A 23,574-nucleotide genomic window follows, 5' to 3' on the forward strand; every position below is an offset into this window, starting at 1 on the left:
GACCCCCTGTGTGTACTCACCACCGATGTCACTTTCAGGCAGCGTTAGGGGTGTGCGGCGTGCTGCGGCTGTGACAGCCAATGCGCAGTGCCCCGCTGAACAACAACCCCTCAGGACGGTGGTCCTGCAACGGGAAAGCGGCTCTGCACCTCGTAAGGCCGGTGACCGTCCGCCCCCTAACTCCCATGGTGCAGCTATACTGTTGCCCAAACAGCATACCGAAAATAACAAACATAAAAAAGAAATTGAAGAAAACTCTCTGGAGCTCGGAGATGTGCATCCTCTCCTGAGGGCACTTTTTTCTAAACTGCCTGTGGGAGGGGGGGGCATAGAGGGGAGGAGCCAACACACCCAGTTGAATTTTTTTTAAGTGCACTGGCTCCTTTGGACCCCATCTATACCCCATCGTACTAGATTCCCCAATATCCATTATGGATGCTAGAGAAATTATGGTTGTTATAATTTTAATGGCGTATGGTGCACCTGCACCCTTGTTCCTATATTTTAGTACTAAGTCCCAGCAAGGTAGCACATCCCATTATAAGAAGCTAGGGTGTGCAGTCCGGGCCCCCTCTACATATAGGGGGTCATTCCGAGTTGTCCGCTCGTTGCCGATTTTCGCAACGGAGCGATTAAGGCAAAAATTTGCATGCGCATGGTTCGCAGTGCGCATGCGGTTAGTATTTTAGCACAAAACTTAGTAGATTTACTCACGTCCGACCGAAGAAATTTCATTGTTGAAGTGATCGTAGTGTGATTGACAGGAAGTGGGTGTTTCTGGGCGGAAACTGGACGTTTTCTGGGAGTGTGCGGAAAAACGCAGGCGTGTCAGGGAAAAATGCGGGAGTGTCTGGCCGAACGCAGGGCGTGTGTGTGACGTCAAACCAGGAACGAAACGGCCTGAGCTGATCGCTATCTGTGAGTAGGTCTGGAGCTACTCAGAAACTGCTAAGAAATTTCTATTCGCAATTCTGCTAATCTTTTGTTCACAATTCTGCTAAGCTAAGATACACTCCCAGAGGGCGGCGGTTTAGCGTTTGCAATGCTGCTAAAAGCAGCTAGCGAGCGAACAACTCGGAATCACCCCCATAGTCTATATTATGTGTGTGTGCATACACACCTGAGGGCTCCGGACGTCCTCATTTCTGGATTATCATCCCACCCACTGCCTCTCAGGCTTTTAAACAGGGAACCAGCACATGCTGACTGCACAAAAGACATAGGTAAGATCCTTTCAATTATATACAAAGTCAGTTTGGGGGTGAACGTTTGGGGCGTGGAGCTCTCTGTATATATCCACTTTTGGGCATCTCCACCTTACATTTATTTTTACAACTTATATCACCTTGTGTTTGTTTTATATTTATGTAGCAATTTCACATATCTTTTACACTTTTTAACACTCAACATCCGCTTTCATTTGCTTAACACTGATCTTTCACTCCTATCCTTTTTCTGTGTGATGCCCTGGGGTGGTGTGGCTGGGGTAGTTTGGGGGTGCTCTGTGACCCAGAGGCAAACCCTATAGTGTTAGGGACCTGTCCGACGAGGTTACCGTGAAGTAGGTGGGCAGGCTCATTTACTGCCCAATATATGCCAAGAACCTCGAATATTATATTTTGGTTGTAATAATTTGAATGGTGTATGGTGCACCTGCACCCTTGTTCCTATATCGTAGTACTAAGTCCCAGCAAGGTAGCACATCCCATTATAAGTAGCTAGGTTGTGTACTGTTTTTAGCCTTTGTTTTGTGCTCACAGTGAACCCAACATTTCCGGTCATATTTTTGGTGCATCTGCTCCTGATATATGTAGGGGGAGGGAGGTGTATTTGCTATCTATGCAGAATTGGTTGCATCTAACATTCATGGCCGACTCTGCATGGGTAGTAAAATCCTATTTTTCCCAGGCTTATTTTACATTTGCTCTTAGATTAATAATTTCAGGGGTACTGGAGCAGAGCAAAAGTGAACTCTTGAGTGGCTATGAAACTATTTATCTTCAAAAATGAGTAAAGTATATTCAACCTTATAGTGTGTTGCAGTTAGTACCTGTAAGTAAAAAAAAAAAGTCTACCTATAATATAACCCGGACCTGGTGGACATTTTGTGCTTTCTCTAGTTTAAATAGAGCATCTTTGCACATTCTTTCATGCAACTGTATGTATTATTATCCGATATGTTCAGTGGCATCACTTATACTGGTGGCACCCGGTGCAGAAGGATAAATAGAGGGCAAAAAAAGGCATGGCCTTGTGGCCTGAACTCCCCCTTCGGCACTCCGGGGGTCCCAGAGATGCGGGCTGCCCTCTGGGACCAGTGTAAGTGCAGTGCCGGCTACTACACAGTGACAGGAGCCAGGTGCTGCATGTAATGTCACAGTGCAGTACCTGGCACCTGCCACCGAAGAGGAGTTGGTACTTTGGTGTCACCCCAGTTGTGACCCCACTTGATATGTTAATCCATTTACAGGGACGTATTACTAGAGGAGGGGGTCCACATGCAGTGTCCGTCTGGCCCCCTTCCTTTCTAGCCGGCAGCGCAGGTCTCCAGGAAAATGAGCACCACAGCACATGCATGTCTTCGGGAAAATGGTGTGGTGGGCATTTTCCTGTTGGTTTCCCCACTGTACATGTGCAAAACATGCGCTGTACATGCGCAAAAAAAGATTTCTGCAGGATACCAAAGAGGTAAATAATGAAGAAATGGGTGCGGGGTGTGCTGTGTGGAGTCCTGTGATACCCCACTCTCTATTCTCAAATCTTGTAGAACAAAGTAACTTGTTTATAGATATTTTATTTACTGTACTACAAATAATAACAACATTAGTAACCATTCACACGGTCTCCAGAATGTGCTACTTTTCCTTCTGCCTGGCTGTTTTCTTGTTTCTCTTTATATTGCACTCTTGAAACATTTTCTCATTTAGTTGTTTTGCTTTTAGCTCACGTTCCAAAATTTCTCTTGGGAAGAGGCTTCCTTCATCAAAAACAACCTTCAGTGCTACAACAGTGATAGAAACAAAAACAAAAAACATTATTCATGTCACTGGTTAGAACCCATGGGACATTATTTACGAAGCAGAGGCTGTTCTAAGCCACCAATTTACGGCAGGTTGGAGGTGACACAGACAGTGTAAGCATGGCATGCTTTACACTGACCATGAGTTCCGTTTTACATTCTCCCCTTCAATCCGCCGGAATCTGTGACTTACAAAAGCCCCAGAAAAATGTTTTAATCACCAATGACTGCTACTTCACATTCTAAGCCCCTTTTTACTGGAAAAAAAGGGCCTAATTTTGATTTTAATACATTTTGCACATTGAACCAGGGTCAGAGTGGCCCATAGGGGGTACAGGGGTGAAAACATTCCTGGTTGACCCCAGTGCCTGTAATGTCAGGTACCAGGTTCCAGACTACTGTATGCACTATATATAATTTATCAAATCTATAATTTATCTTGTCACATGCAAGAATAGCAGCAGCCTCTGTACACACTGGATCAAGACTCAGGAGGACTCTGTGAAAACTCTCTAAAGCCAGATACTCGCATTAGATAACAGATTACACAGGAACCAGACACCCAGGTGGACAGGAGGAGAAGCTGGGATCCCTGGGTCACTTACAGCTTTCTCCCCCTCCTATCTCCACTTTGGTCAGGAAGCTCTGTTGGTACTGTAGCTCATTAAAACAGATTGTCCTGTGTCTCTGCCTGCACTATATATTGTCCTGCTCACATTCTGGCTGCCTGATTCTGCTGCTGCACAAGAGGAAGAGCTAGTGATGTCAGTCTGCTCAAACTGGGGACCCCCTTACAGAAGGGGATCTGGGGTACAGTAACCCCTGCACCCCCTTCCTTAATCTGGCTATGTCCCAGGCACTGTAGTATCCATGTTGTCTGCAGATTATGTCCTGTCTAATGGTTGTCCAAGCCTGTTAAGCATAGGCCCCTACCGCTAAATTTGCCTAGTGGGCCCTTCATTCCCCAGTCTGACACTACATTGAACATATGTACAAAGATTCAGTTGCAATAAAAAGCATACTCTTAAGTGGAGTCATACTTGTATCGAAAGATACATCCAACTACAAATTTGCAGTATTTCTCCATCCGGCCCATTTCAAGTCTACAAATGTGTAAATCCTTACTTAGGCTTAACAATAATTTAGAAATGTGACCTGACAGGTTTAGCAGTAAATGCACCAGTTACATTATCCTATTTACACAAAATCTATACATATCATAAAACTGTGTTGTATCTGTTAATAGCAATTTATTTTGAGAAATATACTTCTAGGGACTGTTTATGCACTATGGAGATCAAAATCAGATATTTTGTCTGTCTGTTTGTCTTTTCGTGCCGGCATCACACAAAAACTACTGGATTATGTTTTGATTACTGTATAGCGACCTAAAGTGTATCGTGGCCTAAAAAGAAACTGAGGTATGTATGATCTTGATGTGACATGAGGGAAAGGAGCAATAAAGGAATAACCAGACGCTTGACACTTGGCACGTGCAGTGTGCAGACTCAAGTCCAAAATAACTATTATAAATATAGAAAGTTGCTGTTCCGATCATGTTTGACGCCTAAGTTATGCAACAGAAACAGACTTAAAGTGACTGCTCTGCAGAGGAACGTAATTGAGGCAGATATTTTAATGGGATGTGGCACAGGTGAGACTGTGTTTATACCATGTATACCTTTTATCCCCAACAATTTTTTTTTTCAATTCAAGCCCCTGCAGTTTCCTGTAAGCTCTGCTTCACTATGACGATCAACAAGCAATCAACAGGAGCAATCAACAGGAGCAAATGCTCTTAGCTGCAGGTGTAGATCTCAGCACCAGGTGGTTCTCCCATGGGCAGCTTCACATGGCTTGCTCACGAGTTAGAAGCCCCAAGCATCTTTTTGTGTTAATCCCTGATATATATATGTATATATATATATATATATATATATATATATAAAAAAAAGTCCAGGCAAGAAACGGCACTCAGAGACAATGATAAATGCAAAAAAATTGTATTATAGATCCATAAAGGATCTATAATACAATTTTTTTGCATTTATCTTTGTCTCTGAGTGCCGTTTCTTGCCTGGACTTTTGTATTACCTTAATAGCGAGCACCAGAGCACGTTGTTCCTCTACTGGGAGTGCCGGCTGCTGCTGGAAGTTTATATATATATATATATATATATATATATATATATAGAAAGTCCCAATGGAGGGGAAGGCACTCTCCAAACAATGAGATAAGTCCAATTTTGGTACAATACTGTTTTAATGTTCAATATGATAGCTCCACATGTCGACGTTTCGATTCTGACACAGAATCTTTTTCAAGACGAGCAATATACAGCAGCATCCAAAGTTACATATAAACATCAATGATTAATTCATAGTCCATGTTAGGGAGATAGATCAAAGAGATACAATGTATAAAAAGAGGAATAGACATCCATCATGAAACTGTTCATTCAAAGACAAAGCAGCATATCTGCAGCAAAGATATCCATCATAGGAGGTATAGAACTCTCCACACTAGAGCAATCCAAACGACAGCAGAGACATACACGAGCATCAGGACATGGCTGCGCAGCCATGTCCTGATGCTCGTGTATGTCTCTGCTGTCGTTTGGATTGCTCTAGTGTGGAGAGTTCTATACCTCCTATGATGGATATCTTTGCTGCAGATATGCTGCTTTGTCTTTGAATGAACAGTTTCATGATGGATGTCTATTCCTCTTTTTATACATTGTATCTCTTTGATCTATCTCCCTAACATGGACTATGAATTAATCATTGATGTTTATATGTAACTTTGGATGCTGCTGTATATTGCTCGTCTTGAAAAAGATTCTGTGTCAGAATCGAAACGTCGACATGTGGAGCTATCATATTGAACATTAAAACAGTATTGTACCAAAATTGGACTTATCTCATTGTTTGGAGAGTGCCTTCCCCTCCATTGGGACTTTCTATATATTTGTGGTCTCACTGTTGCAGTGTAGCCACTGAGTGCACCCCATTGATGTTATTGATGTTGATGAGAGTGCAGGCTTAAGTACATATATATATATATATATATATATATGGAAAGGGGCATCATAGCATAGGCTTTCTGTGAGATTAATGTTAAAACCCAGTGAAAATGGCACAGTGGGCATTTTCTCTGAGTTCTGCGCATGCGCAATAGAGAAATCTCTGGGAAAATGGCCACAGCACCATTTTCCCAGAGATCTGCGCATGCGCAGTAGAGTCTGAGCCTTCTAGAGCTCAGACTCTACAGCGCTCCTGCAGAGACGAGGGGTCCGTACGGAGGAGGCAGCACACAGGCCTCCTCCTCTCTTAAAGCGCCCCTGGTTGGGAGAGTCAGTGATCACGCTGCTCTTCTTTGTGAAGCAGCCGGTGATCACTGAAGTGCAGGGAGGTGAGTAAAGGGCTGCTCAGCTGCTCGGGAAACACTGGGCATGCCCCCAAATGATGAAAATGGGGGTCATGTGGTGAGGTACCACCCTCTCTCCTGAGGCCCCATCCCTATTCCCTATTCCCTATTGTTGCAGAATGAAAGTCCCTGGATCGCATGGCTATGACAGCAGGTAGAGTAATCGTTGTCAGGTTGCCCGGTATTTATGAGATATATGAAAAGGGGATCCTTAAGAAATCTATGACCGTTATGGGGGATTCTAGACAACCTACAGTAACTACCCAAACTTTTCAAGATTGCCATCAAATAGACGCTTTAGGGCTGTATATTCACGCACAAAAGAGGCTGCATATCAACTTTTTACAAGCGCAGTACGTTTGTTAAATTGTCGAAATGTCTAAATTTTAGGTCTTAAAATGTAACTTGTTGCACGTCTATGTTATGTGATATGGTTTTGCTTGATTTTTTCATTGACATCCCTTGGTGTTTGTTAATGACAATAAAGATATTATTATTATTATTATTATTATTATTATTATTGATGCATAGGCGCTTCTGGCGTGGCAGGTCCTGCTTCATAGACTACAAAAGTCAGGAGGATTGTCACCTCCACAGGTGTAAGGTGACACATGACTAAGATATCCACAAATCTCTATATGGATAGATTGTGTGCATGCCCAGTACAGCAAAGTATACAGTATGTGCATAACACAAAAATAATGTATCCCCAACTCTAAATGACGCCCTTTATTAGTGGTTCCCAAACTCGGTTCTCAAGGACCCCTAACGGTTCAGGTTTTTCAGGTCACCCGGCACGTGACCTGTATGACCAACATTCACATTCTAAAAAATCTGTGTCTCTCTCTTCCCCCAGTCAGCTCACTGGGCATGCGTGAGGTCTTGCAAGTCTCGTGAGATCTCACATGCAGCCCAGAGCTGGCACCTGCCACAGCCAGCGCTGTCCCTGGCTGTGGTGTATGGGCAACTAGGGCCATCTTAACAGCCGTGTAGGCCCCTGGGCAAAGCAGTGCACTGGGGCCACTACCCATCCTCCAGCAGTAGCAGTGGAGGGTGTAATCAGCTTCAGCTTTAATGTCCCATGGGCGGTAGGGAGTGTTCTATCTTCCGCTCAGCATGTAGGACCTGGAGCAGTAATTTCCGCTAATTACTCCTTTACTGCACAGGTGGGAGATGGGGCTGTAGAAGGGGGCATTGGGATGAATGAAGGGTCCCCGATACATGACTCCCAAGGTGGTAGGGGTGTTTAATATGCAGGGGAGGGGTGGATAGCGGGGTGGGCTTAATATGCATCAATTTCCGGTGGGAGTACAGCTTAACTGCAGATATCTCCAGTTCCTGGAAATAGATTTCTTAGCTTTTAATGGGATAAAAAACTAGAGAGTCCCACCTTTCAGGAGGTACTGGGAAAACTCTACCCTCAGAAAAACTCTAAGGAGTGTATTCAATTGATGTCGGATCCTTTCCGATGGAAAGGATCTGACATTTCAGTATTCAATTAGCGGATTTGGCCGTTCCCAACAATGCCAATCCGACTTTTTTTAAAGTTGGATTAACATTGTTGGAAACAGGGCTAAAATCTGTCGGATTTGTCCACGAATCCGACAAAACACGTGGATCCACGGCTAATCCGCCGATCCATATGTTTTCCGACAAGTCTGAATTGCCGACCTGTCGAAAAAACGGCATCCCAATTGTATAGGTTGGAACACTATCCGACCTAAAAAAGTCGGAAACTGCCGTCTTTCCGACTTGAATTAAATACCCCCTTATGTCAGACAGAACTCAAGATATCTGGCTGGGAAAAGCACTTAACAGGCTCGGATGGGGTCCACTGCTTTGAAGTCAGATATTTCCAGTTCCCCAGGGACGATTTTCAAAAATCTGGTACCCCTGGAAAAAGGGGACCCTCAGCTATCAGCATAGGGCCCTTATACTCCTGGGGCCCTTGGCAAACTGCCTATTGAGCCCATATGACAATATGGCCTGTGAGCAACGACACCTGTAGCTGTCAAAATCGATAGCTGCAGGTGTCGGAACTGTCAGTGCATTGCCCTGCATATCGGCGTGCTATCAGCAGCATGTGCTGCTATCACTTCTTCCCCATATCGATGATTCGTACATCTGTCCCTATATTAGATGACAAGGAACAGAAGCAATACAAAATAAATACTGGGCAGTAAATACCGGGAACCGTTTTCTGATCCCTTAACACATTTCAGAGTATATTTTCAGGCTTGCTGTAATACACAAATATCCATGAGGAACTGGCTCTTAGTGAATTAATAGAAAGTATATTCATGACTATTGGTACTGCTCATTTCCCTTGGTCTTGGTGACACCTGAACTTGAATGAAAAACTATTAATAATGACTTTTGTAGATGCAGTAAATGACAAGAGGTAAAAGCAATTTACGGCTCACATATTTGTTAATAGCGTTTTAATGTGAATTATTTTTTCATTATTGATTTCAGTATAGACATTTAATTTGGTAATGCTAAAGAATATACAGTATATGCTTTTATTCGCAAATTATTCTTACCCAAATATATGACCGTTACTGAATTTTAGGGACATGTACATGAGAAATTAGTATTTGAACTTTAAAATAATGGTCAGGATAGTATTTTGTCTTCAAGTGGGTCAGACGTGACAATGACAAACAGCTGCAGAGGACTGGAAACGAGAATGGTGGATTATTTAGCAATGTATAAACACTCCAGTTATCTTATGTCGATTATTCAACTCTGTAACCATCTTTTATACTGTATATTAATTAGAGATGAGCGCCTGAAATTTTTCGGGTTTTGTGTTTTGGTTTTGGGTTCGGTTCCGCGGCCGTGTTTTGGGTTCGACCGCGTTTTGGCAAAACCTCACCGAATTTTTTTTGTCGGATTCGGGTGTGTTTTGGATTCGGGTGTTTTTTTCAAAAAACCCTAAAAAACAGCTTAAATCATAGAATTTGGGGGTCATTTTGATCCCATATTATTATTAACCTCAAAAACCATAATTTCCACTCATTTTCAGTCTATTCTGAATACCTCACACCTCACAATATTATTTTTAGTCCTAAAATTTGCACCGAGGTCGCTGGATGACTAAGCTAAGCGACCCTAGTGGCCGACACAAACACCTGGCCCATCTAGGAGTGGCACTGCAGTGTCACGCAGGATGTCCCTTCCAAAAAACCCTCCCCAAACAGCACATGACGCAAAGAAAAAAAGAGGCGCAATGAGGTAGCTGTGTGAGTAAGATTAGCGACCCTAGTGGCCGACACAAACACCGGGCCCATCTAGGAGTGGCACTGCAGTGTCACGCAGGATGGCCCTTCCAAAAAACCCTCCCCAAACAGCACATGACGCAAAGAAAAAAAGAGGCGCAATGAGGTAGCTGTGTGAGTAAGATTAGCGACCCTAGTGGCCGACACAAACACCGGGCCCATTTAGGAGTGGCACTGCAGTGTCACGCAGGATGTCCCTTCCAAAAAACCCTCCCCAAACAGCACATGACGCAAAGAAAAAAAGAGGCGCAATGAGGTAGCTGTGTGAGTAAGATTAGCGACCCTAGTGGCCGACACAAACACCGGGCCCATCTAGGAGTGGCACTGCAGTGTCACGCAGGATGGCCCTTCCAAAAAACACTCCCCAAACAGCACATGACGCAAAGAAAAAAAGAGGCGCAATGAGGTAGCTGACTGTGTGAGTAAGATAAGCGACCCTAGTGGCCGACACAAACACCGGGCCCATTTAGGAGTGGCACTGCAGTGTCACGCAGGATGTCCCTTCCAAAAAACCCTCCCCAAACAGCACATGACGCAAAGAAAAAAAGAGGCGCAATGAGGTAGCTGTGTGAGTAAGATTAGCGACCCTAGTGGCCGACACAAACACCGGGCCCATTTAGGAGTGGCACTGCAGTGTCACGCAGGATGTCCCTTCCAAAAAACCCTCCCCAAACAGCACATGACGCAAAGAAAAAAAGAGGCGCAATGAGGTAGCTGTGTGAGTAAGATTAGCGACCCTAGTGGCCGACACAAACACCGGGCCCATCTAGGAGTGGCACTGCAGTGTCACGCAGGATGGCCCTTCCAAAAAACACTCCCCAAACAGCACATGACGCAAAGAAAAAAAGAGGCGCAATGAGGTAGCTGACTGTGTGAGTAAGATAAGCGACCCTAGTGGCCGACACAAACACCGGGCCCATTTAGGAGTGGCACTGCAGTGTCACGCAGGATGTCCCTTCCAAAAAACCCTCCCCAAACAGCACATGACGCAAAGAAAAATAAAAGAAAAAAGAGGTGCAAGATGGAATTGTCCTTGGGCCCTCCCACCCACCCTTATGTTGTATAAACAAAACAGGACATGCACACTTTAACCAACCCATCATTTCAGTGACAGGGTCTGCCACACGACTGTGACTGATATGACGGGTTGGTTTGGACCCCCCCCCAAAAAGAAGCAATTAATCTCTCCTTGCACAAACTGGCTCTACAGAGGCAAGATGTCCACCTCATCATCATCCTCCGATATATCACCGTGTACATCCCCCTCCTCACAGATTATCAATTCGTCCCCACTGGAATCCACCATCTCAGCTCCCTGTGTACTTTGTGGAGGCAATTGCTGCTGGTCAATGTCTCCGCGGAGGAATTGATTATAATTCATTTTAATGAACATCATCTTCTCCACATTTTCTGGATGTAACCTCGTACGCCGATTGCTGACAAGGTGAGCGGCGGCACTAAACACTCTTTCGGAGTACACACTTGTGGGAGGGCAACTTAGGTAGAATAAAGCCAGTTTGTGCAAGGGCCTCCAAATTGCCTCTTTTTCCTGCCAGTATAAGTACGGACTGTGTGACGTGCCTACTTGGATGCGGTCACTCATATAATCCTCCACTATTCTTTCAATGTTGAGAGAATCATATGCAGTGACAGTAGACGACATGTCCGTAATCGTTGTCAGGTCCTTCAGTCCGGACCAGATGTCAGCATCAGCAGTTGCTCCAGACTGCCCTGCATCACCGCCAGCGGGTGGGCTCGGAATTCTGAGCCTTTTCCTCGCACCCCCAGTTGCGGGAGAATGTGAAGGAGGAGATGTTGACAGGTCGCGTTCCGCTTGACTTGACAATTTTCTCACCAGCAGGTCTATCAACCCCAGCAGACTTGTGTCTGCCAGAAAGAGAGATCCAAGGTAGGTTTTAAATCTAGGATCGAGCACGGTGGCCAAAATGTAGTGCTCTAATTTCAACAGATTGACCACCCGTGAATCCTTGTTAAGCGAATTAAGGGCTCCATCCACAAGTCCCACATGCCTAGCGGAATCGCTCCGTGTTAGCTCCTCCTTCAATGTCTCCAGCTTCTTCTGCAAAAGCCTGATGAGGGGAATGACCTGACTCAGGCTGGCAGTGTCTGAACTGACTTCACGTGTGGCAAGTTCAAAGGGCATCAGAACCTTGCACAACGTTGAAATCATTCTCCACTGCACTTGAGACAGGTGCATTCCACCTCCTATATCGTGCTCAATTGTATAGGCTTGAATGGCCTTTTGCTGCTCCTCCAACCTCTGAAGCATATAGAGGGTTGAATTCCACCTCGTTACCACTTCTTGCTTCAGATGATGGCAGGGCAGGTTCAGTAGTTTTTGGTGGTGCTCCAGTCTTCTGTACATGGTGCCTGAACGCCGAAAGTGTCCCGCAATTCTTCTGGCCACCGACAGCATCTCTTGCACGCCCCTGTCGTTTTTTTAAAAATTCTGCACCACCAAATTCAAGGTATGTGCAAAACATGGGACGTGCTGGAATTTGCCCATATTTAATGCACACACAATATTGCTGGCGTTGTCCGATGCCACAAATCCACAGGAGAGTCCAATTGGGGTAAGCCATTCTGCGATGATCTTCCTCAGTTGCCGTAAGAGGTTTTCAGCTGTGTGCGTATTCTGTAAAGCGGTGATACAAAGCGTAGCCTGCCTAGGAAAGAGTTGGCGTTTGCGAGATGCTGCTACTGGTGCCGCCGCTGCTGTTCTTGCGGCGGGAGTCCATACATCTACCCAGTGGGCTGTCACAGTCATATAGTCCTGACCCTGCCCTGCTCCACTTGTCCACATGTCCGTGGTTAAGTGGACATTGGGTACAACTGCATTTTTTAGGACACTGGTGAGTCTTTTTCTGACGTCCGTGTACATTCTCGGTATCGCCTGCCTACAGAAGTGGAACCTAGATGGTATTTGGTAACGGGGGCACACTGCCTCAATAAATTGTCAAGTTCCCTGTGAACTAACGGCGGATACCGGACGCACGTCTAACACCAACATAGTTGTCAAGGACTCAGTTATCCGCTTTGCAACAGGATGACTGCTGTGATATTTCATCTTCCTCGCAAAGGACTGTTGGACAGTCAATTGCTTACTGGAAGTAGTACAAGTGGGCTTACGACTTCCCCTCTGGGATGACCATCGACTCCCAGCAGCAACAACAGCAGCGCCAGCAGCAGTAGGCGTTACACGCAAGGATGCATCGGAGGAATCCCAGGCAGGAGAGGACTCGTCAGAATTGCCAGTGACATGGCCTGCAGGACTATTGGCATTCCTGGGGAAGGAGGAAATTGACACTGAGGGAGTTGGTGGGGTGGTTTGCGTGAGCTTGGTTACAAGAGGAAGGGATTTACTGGTCAGTGGACTGCTTCCGCTGTCGGCCCAAGTTTTTGAACTTGTCACTGACTTATTATGAATGCGCTGCAGGTGACGTATAAGGGAGGATGTTCCGAGGTGGTTAACGTCCTTACCCCTACTTATTACAGCTTGACAAAGGGAACACACGGCTTGACACCTGTTGTCCGCATTTCTGGTGAAATACTTCCACACCGAAGAGCTGATTTTTTTGGTATTTTCACCAGGCATGTCAACGGCCCTGTTCCTCCCACGGACAACAGGTGTCTCCCCGGGTGCCTGACTTAAACAAACCACCTCACCATCAGAATCCTCCTGGTCAATTTCCTCCCCAGCGCCAGCAACACCCATATCCTCCTCATCCTGGTGTACTTCAACACTGACATCTTCAATCTGACTATCAGGAACTGGACTGCGGGTGCTCCTTCCAGCACTTGCAGGGGGCGTGCAAATGGTGGAAGGCGCATGCTCTTCACGTCCAGTGTTGGGAAGGTCAGGCATCGCAACCGACACAATTGGACTCTCCTTGTGGATTTGGGATTTCGAAGAACGCACAGTTCTTTGCGGTGCTACTGCTTTTGCCAGCTTGAGTCTTTTCATTTTTCTAGCGAGAGGCAGAGTGCCTCCATCCTCATGTGAAGCTGAACCACTAGCCATGAACATAGGCCAGGGCCTCAGCCGTTCCTTGCCACTCCGTGTGGTAAATGGCATATTGGCAAGTTTACGCTTCTCCTCCGACAATTTTATTTTAGGTTTTGGAGTCCTTTTTTTACTGATATTTGGTGTTTTGGATTTGACATGCTCTGTACTATGACATTGGGCATCGGCCTTGGCAGACGACGTTGCTGGCATTTCATCGTCTCGGCCATGACTAGTGGCAGCAGCTTCAGCACGAGGTGGAAGTGGATCTTGATCTTTCCCTAATTTTGGAACCTCAACATTTTTGTTCTCCATATTTTAATAGGCACAACTAAAAGGCACCTCAGGTAAACAATGGAGATGGATGGATACTAGTATACAATTATGGACGGACTGCCCAGTGCCGACACAGAGGTAGCTACAGCCGTGGACTACCGTACTGTACTGTGTCTGCTGCTAATATAGACTGGTTGATAAAGAGATGTAGTAGTAGTAGTAGTATGTATGTATAAAGAAGAAAGAAAAAAAAACCACGGGTAGGTGGTATACAATTATGGACGGACTGCCCAGTGCCGACACAGAGGTAGCTACAGCCGTGGACTACCGTACTGTACTGTGTCTGCTGCTAATATAGACTGGTTGATAAAGAGATGTAGTAGTAGTAGTATGTATGTATAAAGAAGAAAGAAAAAAAAACCACGGGTAGGTGGTATACAATTATGGACGGACTGCCCAGTGCCGACACAGAGGTAGCTACAGCCGTGAACTACCGTACTGTGTCTGCTGCGACTGGATGATAAATAATGATATAAAAAATATATATATATCACTACTGCAGCCGGACAGGTATATATTATATAATGACGGACCTGCTGGACACTGTCTGTCAGCAGAATGAGTTTTTTATAGAATAAAAAAAAAAACACCACACAAGTGAAGTCACACGACGAGTGTTTAACTTTTTCAGGCAATCACAATATAGTATACTATACTACTAACTATACTGGTGGTCAGTGTGGTCAGGTCACTGGTCAGTCACACTGGCAGTGGCACTCCTGCAGCAAAAGTGTGCACTGTTTAATTTTAATAATAATATGTACTCCTGGCTCCTGCTATGACCTATAACTGGCACTGCAGTGCTCCCCAGTCTCCCCCACAATTATAAGATGTGTGAGCTGAGCACAGTTGTCACGATCCGGGTATCTGGACGCCATTTCTTACCCATCAGATGCCTCCTAAGGCTGGCTCAGCGCTCCAGGACCGGATCCCATCTGTTATCCTAATGTTCACATTCCTGCATCCTCTCCTGTCTCTTTGAGACGCTGTCACAGTAACGCCTTATTACATCTGGCATGGCGTCTCCCGCGGCCTCCGCCGCCGTCCCTGAGCTTCTGCATGCAGAGTGTCAGAGTGGCGATTACGTCAGCCGCGGCCTCCGCTGTGTCCGCGTGGTTGGATGTGCACTTGTCAGCCTGGCGTCTCCTGTCTCCAGTGGCCGGCGCCGCCATTACTGTTTTCATTACCACATGGATTACAAACCAAACTTCCCTCCAAGTGTCTACATGGGCGCAGCCATCTTGGATTCTGTCAGCTGATCATTTCCTCCAATCTGTTGTCAGTATTGTTAATCTGCATAATTGCCTAGCCAATCCCTTCCTTGCTGCAGGTATAAATACACTGTGCCTGAGCAAGGAAGGCGTCAGTGCTTTGGTTGTCAAACCTAGTTCCTGTTTGTCTCTCTCCTGTGATTGTCTTCCAGGTTCCAGCTCCTGTCTCAAGACTTCCACCATAGAGACCCGCACCAGCATTCCACCTGCGGTGTAGCCTGACTCTCCAATCCATTGTGGATTCATCTGTTTCCAGCTACAACATTACCTGCTTCCAGCTCAGCTTCCAGCAGAGTACAGCTTCCCTTAAAGGGCCGGTGTCCTTTCTACACTTTACCACTCTCCACCGGTATTATTATTTCTCCGCTCTCAAGTTCTACATTTCAGTTATATTTCATCGCTCCCAAGTTCATTTATTATTTAACTGGTTCCAGCCAGTATCCACTCCGTGCTAACAACAGTCTGGTTCCAGCCAGTATCCACAGCAGCTGTTTTACCTTCAACAACCCAGCTTTTCCTGGAACACCAGCTGGCACAATCCTGGGTTATCCCCATTGCTACAGTCGGGCCTGGTAAGGACTTTCCATCTAGAAGATCATAAGAACTATCTCACACTACCAGTGCCCTGTGGCTCCTGCCATCCTGTAGTACCCAGGAACTGTATTTATTATTTGCTGACTTTTACGTTTTCTTTTACTGCTGCTGTGTTGCGGAGTTGTCATAATAAACATCATTGACTTTTATCTAAGTTGTCGTGGTCACGCCTTCGGGCAGTTATTATTCATGTTACTTACATGTCCAGGGGTCTGATACAACCTCCCAGGTTCCGGTACATCTCAGCCCCTACAACTGAGGCTGCCTCCCGTCAGCTCAGGCCCTCAGTTGTGACAACAGTCAGATACGAGTGTTTAACTTTTTCAGGCAATCACAATATAGTATACTATACTACTAACTATACTGGTGGTCAGTGTGGTCAGGTCACTGGTCAGTCACACTGGCAGTGGCACTCCTGCAGCAAAAGTGTGCACTGTTTAATTTTAATAATAATATGTACTCCTGGCTCCTGCTATAACCTATAACTGGCACTGCAGTGCTCCCCAGTCTCCCCCACAATTATAAGATGTGTGAGCTGAGCACAGTCAGATATATACATAGATGATGCAGCACACTGGGCTGAGCAGTGCACACAGATATGGTATGTGACTGAGTCACTGTGTATCGTTTTTTTCAGGCAGAGAACGGATATATTAAATAAAACTGCACTGTCTGGTGGTCACTGTGGTCAGTCACTAGTAAACTCTGCACTCTCTACACAGTTCTACAGTACTCCTAATCTCCAGTAAATCAGGTCAATCTCTCTCTCTCTCTCTCTTCTAATCTAAATGGAGAGGACGCCAGCCACGTCCTCTCCCTATCAATCTCAATGCACGTGTGAAAATGGCGGCGACGCGCGGCTCCTTATATAGAATCCGAGTCTCGCGATAGAATCCGAGCCTCGCGAGAATCCGACAGCGTCATGATGACGTTCGGGCGCGCTCGGGTTAACCGAGCAAGGCGGGAAGATCCGAGTCGCTCGGACCCGTGAAAAAAAACATGAAGTTCGTGCGGGTTCGGATTCAGAGAAACCGAACCCGCTCATCTCTAATATTAATACAACATTTTGCATTTACTTGCGCTTAATAGGGCTGGTTGTGCGTCTGTTGCGACAGCCTGCAGACTAAGATATGCTAATACAGCTGTCTGTCCTTCTTTGTGCGTGTACTGTAAGTATGATTTCCTGCATCCCGGCTGCATTGCTCACTGTTTTTTGTGCAGCGATTCTTAAGTTATCATCATTAGTACCTGGACATGCACCAGTTTGGTTCAAAAGAATGGTCTGATACAGACACCCCAACTGCGTCTCTAAACACCTGAGGCACAGAAATGGCGATGCACATACACAACACTCCTGTGACACTCCCCTCAGAAACAGCCATTCAGTACATCTTGATACTCGCTGCTTAGAAACGCCTACTTATCATTCATCTCCATTCGCACACAAAATGCGACAAGTACACACCCTCTTGCGTCTTTGGACAAATGGTGTGGTGCATGTGCACACCAAGTTTGACTATTCAGGTGCATGCACAATTGTATCTAAATAAGTGGTGCAAGTAAAAAAAAATTCTTAGTGGTACTGTGTGCGTGCGCCGAATGCCACATTCCACATGGGGCATGGCCAATGAAAATGGGGGCGTGATACACATATGACCCCAATAGTGTAGTGCCAGATACACATATGCCCCAATAGTGCCAGATATGCCTGCACAGTGCCAGATACACATATGCCCCCACAGTGCCAGATACACATATGCCCCCACAGTGCCAGATACACATATGCCCCCACGATGACAAATATGCCCCCACAGTGCCAGATACACATATGCCAGATATGCCCCCACAGTACCAGTACCAGATATGCCCCCATGGTGCTATATATGCCCTCACAGTGCCAGATACATATATGCCCCCACATTGCCAGATATGCCCCCACATTGCCAGATACACATGCCCCCACATTGCCAGATACACATGCCCCCACAGTGCTAGATATGTCCCCACATTGCCAGATATGCCCCCACATCGCCAGATACACATGCCCCCACGGTGCTAAGTTTGCCCCCACAGTGCCAGATACACATATGCCCCCATAGTGCCAGATATGCCCCCAGCAGTGCAACTTACCATTGTTGTTGCTGCTGCTGCCTGGGGCCGGCACTCTCTGCTGTTGCTGTTGGGGAAAGGAGAAAGGGGAGAGCAGAACGTGCCTCTCCTGCCCTCAGTCCGGTCTCCTCCTGCGGTGGTGTCCTATATCTCAGATCTGGCGCCGGTCCACGAGCCAATCAGAGCTTGCGATCTGGCAGCGGCTGCTCTTGATTGGCTTACGGTCCACGAGCTCTGATTGGCTCACAAACCGGCGTTTGTGTAATACATGCAAACGCCACCGGACTCAAAGGGGGAGAAGCCGCCGGTCACCGGACTGACTGATTGGGCAGGCAGCAGAGGGGCAGGAGAGGAGAGGCGCATGCTGCGCTCTCCTCTCCCCGACACGGTGTCTGCAAGGTGGAAGCACGGCGGTACTGCGTACCGGCTGGGAATTTCTTACTGGTACGCAGCACCAGGGGCGTCAGAACGTTTTTCAGTTGAGGGGGGCAAGATAAAATCTCAATTTGGCGCCCCTAATTTATGGCCACCTTAGACAGGTCACTTGTACCTGTACGAAACTCTATGGAGTAGCAGTTGAATGAGTGACCCCTTATATACATTATGTCTGGTAGAGCTCCCTTACACACAATATGCCTTTTAAAGGGCCTAATTCAGATCTGATTGTAGGGGCGGGATGTATTAACATACATCGCCGCCCCTCGCCGGTTACAGCAGCGATGTTGATCGCATATGTACTAACATATGCGATCAACATCGCGATGCGGTGACGGAGGCCCCCCGCGATACCTGTTAGGTGATCTGCGGGGGTCTCCGTCACCTCCCAGGGGTCCCCACACTGGCTAGACGCCGGGAAGCAGCAGCAGGCTGCCCCGGGCGCCTCCTCCTCCCGCCTGCAGCCGGAAGGACGTCCGGCTGCGTTGCTATGGGGAGGAGGAGACTACCTTTCGGGTCCAGGGCAGCCTGGAGGAAGGTATGCTAGGGGGGAGGGGGGGAGGCGTCTGCGGCGGGTGTTGGCGGTGTCGGCGGGTTGCGGCGGTCGGCGAAAAGAAGCCCATAGGCTTCTATAGGGTATCGCCATCCAGAAATGGCGATACCCTGGATGCCGAAAACGCAGCGGTAGGGTGTTAGTTTCGGGGGTTTTACCGCATTTTTGCTTTAGTACATCCCGCCCTAGATGTGGTAAATTTAGCACATCTATGATCAGTTTCTCAGACATGCGGGGGGATGTCCAGCACAGGGCTAGTCCACCCAGCATGTCTGGCTCTGCCCCCACCGCCCCTCCCGCACGGGTGCAAAAGCATTGCATGGCGGTGATGATTTTTAACCTGGCTAGTATCTTCCTTCCAACGCAGCCGCCGCGGCCCGCCCCCGCAACGGACCAGACACACCTGTGTTGTCTGGACCGCACCCACCCAACGGTTTTCTTACGCCGTTGGCACGCCCTCTCCCGCCCCACAACCACCTCTGCCTTTCAATCAGGCAGAGGTGATCGCAGCCCAGAGATGCTGTCCCCAGTGCAAGATATACATATATGCCCCAGTGCAAGTTGATCATATATGCCCCCAGTACCAGTTATACATATATGCCCCCAGTGCCAGATATACATATATGCCCCCAGAGCCAGTTATACATATATACCCCCCGTGCCAGTTATACATATATGCCCCCAGAGCCAGTTATACATATATGCCCCAGAGCCAGTTATACATATATGGCCCCAGAGCCAGTTATACATATGTCCCCAGTGCAAGATATACATATATGCCCCCAGTGCCAGATACTGTATACATATATGCCCCCAGTGCCAGATACTGTATACATATATGCCCCCAGTGCCAGTTATACATATATGACCCCAGTGCCAGATATGTATAACTGGCTCTGGGGGCATATATGTATATCTGGCACTGGGGGCATATATGTATAACTGGCACTGGGGGCATATATGTATATCTGGCACTGGGGACATATGTATAGCTGGCTCTGGGGGCGTATATGTATATGTCCCCAGTGCCAGATATACATATATGTCCCCAGTGTAAGCTATACATATATGCCCCCAGAGCCAGTTATACATATGTCCCCAGTGCCAGATATACATATATGCCCCTAGTGCCAGTTATACATATATGCCCAGAGATAGATAAATATATTATATATATATATATATATATATAAACATACATACACACATATATGCCCCCAGTGCCAGTTTTACATATATGTCCCCAGAGACATATTATATATATATATATATATATAGAGAGAGAGAGAGAGAGAGAGAGAGAGAGAGAGAGAGAGAGAACAAAACGGGCGGCACTCGGAGTCTCAGTCTCGATAATCAAAGTGCAGTGACTTTATTGTCAACATAGACATCAACGTTTCGGGGTCACAGCCCCGTCGTCAGGATAAGTGACATAAGTGAAATCAAGTGTATAAATACCTTATTGTGTAGGATGACTCCTCCCGTCAGTGTAGCCCACGCAGCCCGGATCCCGGCCGCGTCGCCCGGTCCCTACGGAAGTGACGCAGCGCCGGTCCGCCCAGCAAGACGCGCTGACACTGTGAATAGGGTTGTCATGGTTACTCACAACATAAATGAAGAGGAAGTTTTCTGTTACTTCCAGAGACATTTCTAAACAACAAATTTGTGAATGATGTACATTAAAGTGCTCACGTGCCTGTAAATCAAAAATTACTGTGCAAAAAATATGTGAACTTTAAAACCACACAAACAAGACAAAAAACGTAATCATCACAGGAATGTTACAATTAATATACTTTATAGCAAATTTTGTTACTCTACTTCTTTCTGAACACTCCCATATAAAGTAAATGTTAGTGCTAATAACCTAATATATGAGGTCAATGTGGTGCTACATATAGAACTCATTCCGTACGTATTTATAACTACGGGTGATATGCAGGGGAAGTGCTATTAAGGCAGTGTTAGAGTCATGGCTGGACTCTTCACAGGAAGCATCGAAGATTCAGGGACTCGTTGAGACCTTTAGGATGAACAGTGTTTAATCTATGGATCCATCTGGATTCCAATTGCAGCAATTTCTTAGATCTGTCCCCCCCTCGTAAAGACTTGGGAACATGATCAATAATTTTATATCTTAACGTGGCCATGCTGTGTTTGGCTTTTGCAAAATGCCTGGCCACGGGTTGCTCACTGTCCCCTTTCTTGATGGCTTCCCGTATGGCATATCTGTGCTGTGCCATACGTGTCTTAAAGGCACAGTCTGTTTTGCCCACATACGCTAATCCGCAAGGACAGGTAAGAAGATATATCACAAATTTTGAATCACAAGATAGCGGATACAGGATTGTATATATTTTACCAGTATGCGGGTGTCTGAAGTTGTCACCTTGAGTAAGATAGCTGCATGTAGTGCAGCCACTACAACGATAGCACCCTTGCTTCTTGCTGAGGAAATGTGATCTTGGTTTCTCAAATTCAGAGATGTCAGTCTTCACCACATAATCTCTGATACTCTTGTTCCTAGTGTGACTTACTAATAATTTAGAATTGTGGACCTCACCCAAATCTTTGTCTGAAGCCACTATCGGCCACAATTGTTTTGCTCTTTCAGACAGGTATGTACTACTCGAATTAAATTGCGTGACCCACGGAAATCTACCTTCCAAGGTTTTTTTATCCCTGGGTGTAAGTAATTGTTCCCGTGTTAAACTAAGGGCTCTATCTTTAGCTTTCTTAAGATATCCAATTCGATATCCCCTGTCTAGGAATTTTTTTGTCATTGTAATCAACTCTTGATCCCTAACCACAGGGTCATTGTTGATGCGACAGACCCGGAGGAATTGGGAATATGGGAGACTGGAGATAGTAGCTCTTGGATGAAAACTGTCATGTTTGAGAAGGTTGTTTCTATCTGTTGACTTAACATAAAGGGAAGTATTAATTAGTCCTGCCTGGATGGAAATTTTTACATCTAGGAAATTGATGGTACTTGTATCAATAGTAGCTGTGAACTTTACTGGGCTATCAGAGTGATTGTGTGTTTCTATTAAATTTTCCAATCGTGCCTGTGTGCCGGTCCACAGAATCAGTACATCATCTATATACCTAAGATATAAGCCTAAATGGCAAGCTATGCTGTTGTCCTGTAAAAATAAATCCTTCTCTACTTCCCACATGTATGTGTTCGCAAATGATGGGGCCACCGCAGACCCCATCGCACAACATGTGCGTTGTATGTAGTACTTCCTGTCGTAAAGAAAAAAATTGTGCGTGAGTGTAAACTGTAAAAGCTCCAAAAAGAATTCAATTTGCGGACCCTTGTATAACGGGTTGTTAGTAATAAGACGTCTAACTGCTGCTAATCCCGCTGTATGCGGGATGCATGTATATAGACTGGCTACGTCTATAGAAGCCAACACGGTATGAGCGGGTAGTATACCCAGTGTCCCTAATTTACTGAGAAGGGTTGAGGTGTCTTTCAAATGAGTGCTGGTGTGTTGGATACATGGTTGCAGAAATGTGTCGCAATAAACAGCCAAAGGCTCACACAGTGATCCCCGGGCCGAAATAATGGGCCTACCTAGGGGGTCACGTGCGTCTTTGTGTAACTTGGGAATGCTGTAAAAGATGGGTACAACAGGAAATTCTCTACACAACATTTTAGATAAAGAGACAGAGATTATACCCTCAGTTACTGCCCTTGCTAGCAATGTATCCAGCCTTTGTTTAAAAGCACTGGTTGGGTCGGATTTCAAACAACCATATGATGTACTGATTCTGTGGACCGGCACACAGGCACGATTGGAAAATTTAATAGAAACACACAATCACTCTGATAGCCCAGTAAAGTTCACAGCTACTATTGATACAAGTACTATCAATTTCCTAGATGTAAAAATTTCCATCCAGGCAGGACTAATTAATACTTCCCTTTATGTTAAGTCAACAGATAGAAACAACCTTCTCAAACATGACAGTTTTCATCCAAGAGCTACTATCTCCAGTCTCCCATATTCCTAATTCCTCCGGGTCTGTCGCATCAACAATGACCCTGTGGTTAGGGATCTAGAGTCGATTACAATGACAAAAAAATTCCTAGACAGGGGATATCGAATTGGAGATCTTAAGAAAGCTAAAGATAGAGCCCTTAGTTTAACACGGGAACAATTACTTACACCCAGGGATAAAAAAAACCTTGGAAGGTAGATTTCCGTGGGTCACGCAATTTAATTCGAGTAGTACATACCTGTCTAAAAGAGCAAAACAATTGTGGCCGATAGTGGCTTCAGACAAAGATTTGGGTGAGGTCCACAATTCTAAATTATTAGTAAGTCACACTAGGAACAAGAGTATCAGAGATTATGTGGTGAAGACGGACATCTCTGAATTTGAGAAACCAAGATCACATTTCCTCAGCAAGAAGCAAAGGTGCTATCGTTGTAGTGGCTGCACTACATGCAGCTATCTTACTCAAGATGACAACTTCAGACACCCGCATACTGGTAAAATATATACAATCCTG

The 23,574-nt window shown here is 45.8% G+C and overlaps 1 protein-coding gene across 1 annotated transcript in view; it reads right to left on the bottom strand.

Moving 5' to 3' along the window:
* Positions 1 to 2,778: 2,778 nt before the first annotated feature.
* The window catches only part of WDR49 (WD repeat domain 49), a 459,475-nt gene continuing 438,679 nt past the window's right edge, over positions 2,779 to 23,574 (bottom strand). The window contains exon 19 of the mRNA XM_063916191.1: positions 2,779 to 3,001. Within this exon, the coding sequence (XP_063772261.1) occupies positions 2,856 to 3,001 (146 nt within the window). The 3' untranslated portion in view covers positions 2,779 to 2,855. The remainder of the gene's footprint in view (positions 3,002 to 23,574) is intronic.

This window comes from Pseudophryne corroboree, chromosome 4 (genome assembly GCF_028390025.1).
Source record: "Pseudophryne corroboree isolate aPseCor3 chromosome 4, aPseCor3.hap2, whole genome shotgun sequence".
In the NCBI taxonomy this organism is placed as follows: Eukaryota; Metazoa; Chordata; class Amphibia; order Anura; family Myobatrachidae; genus Pseudophryne; species Pseudophryne corroboree.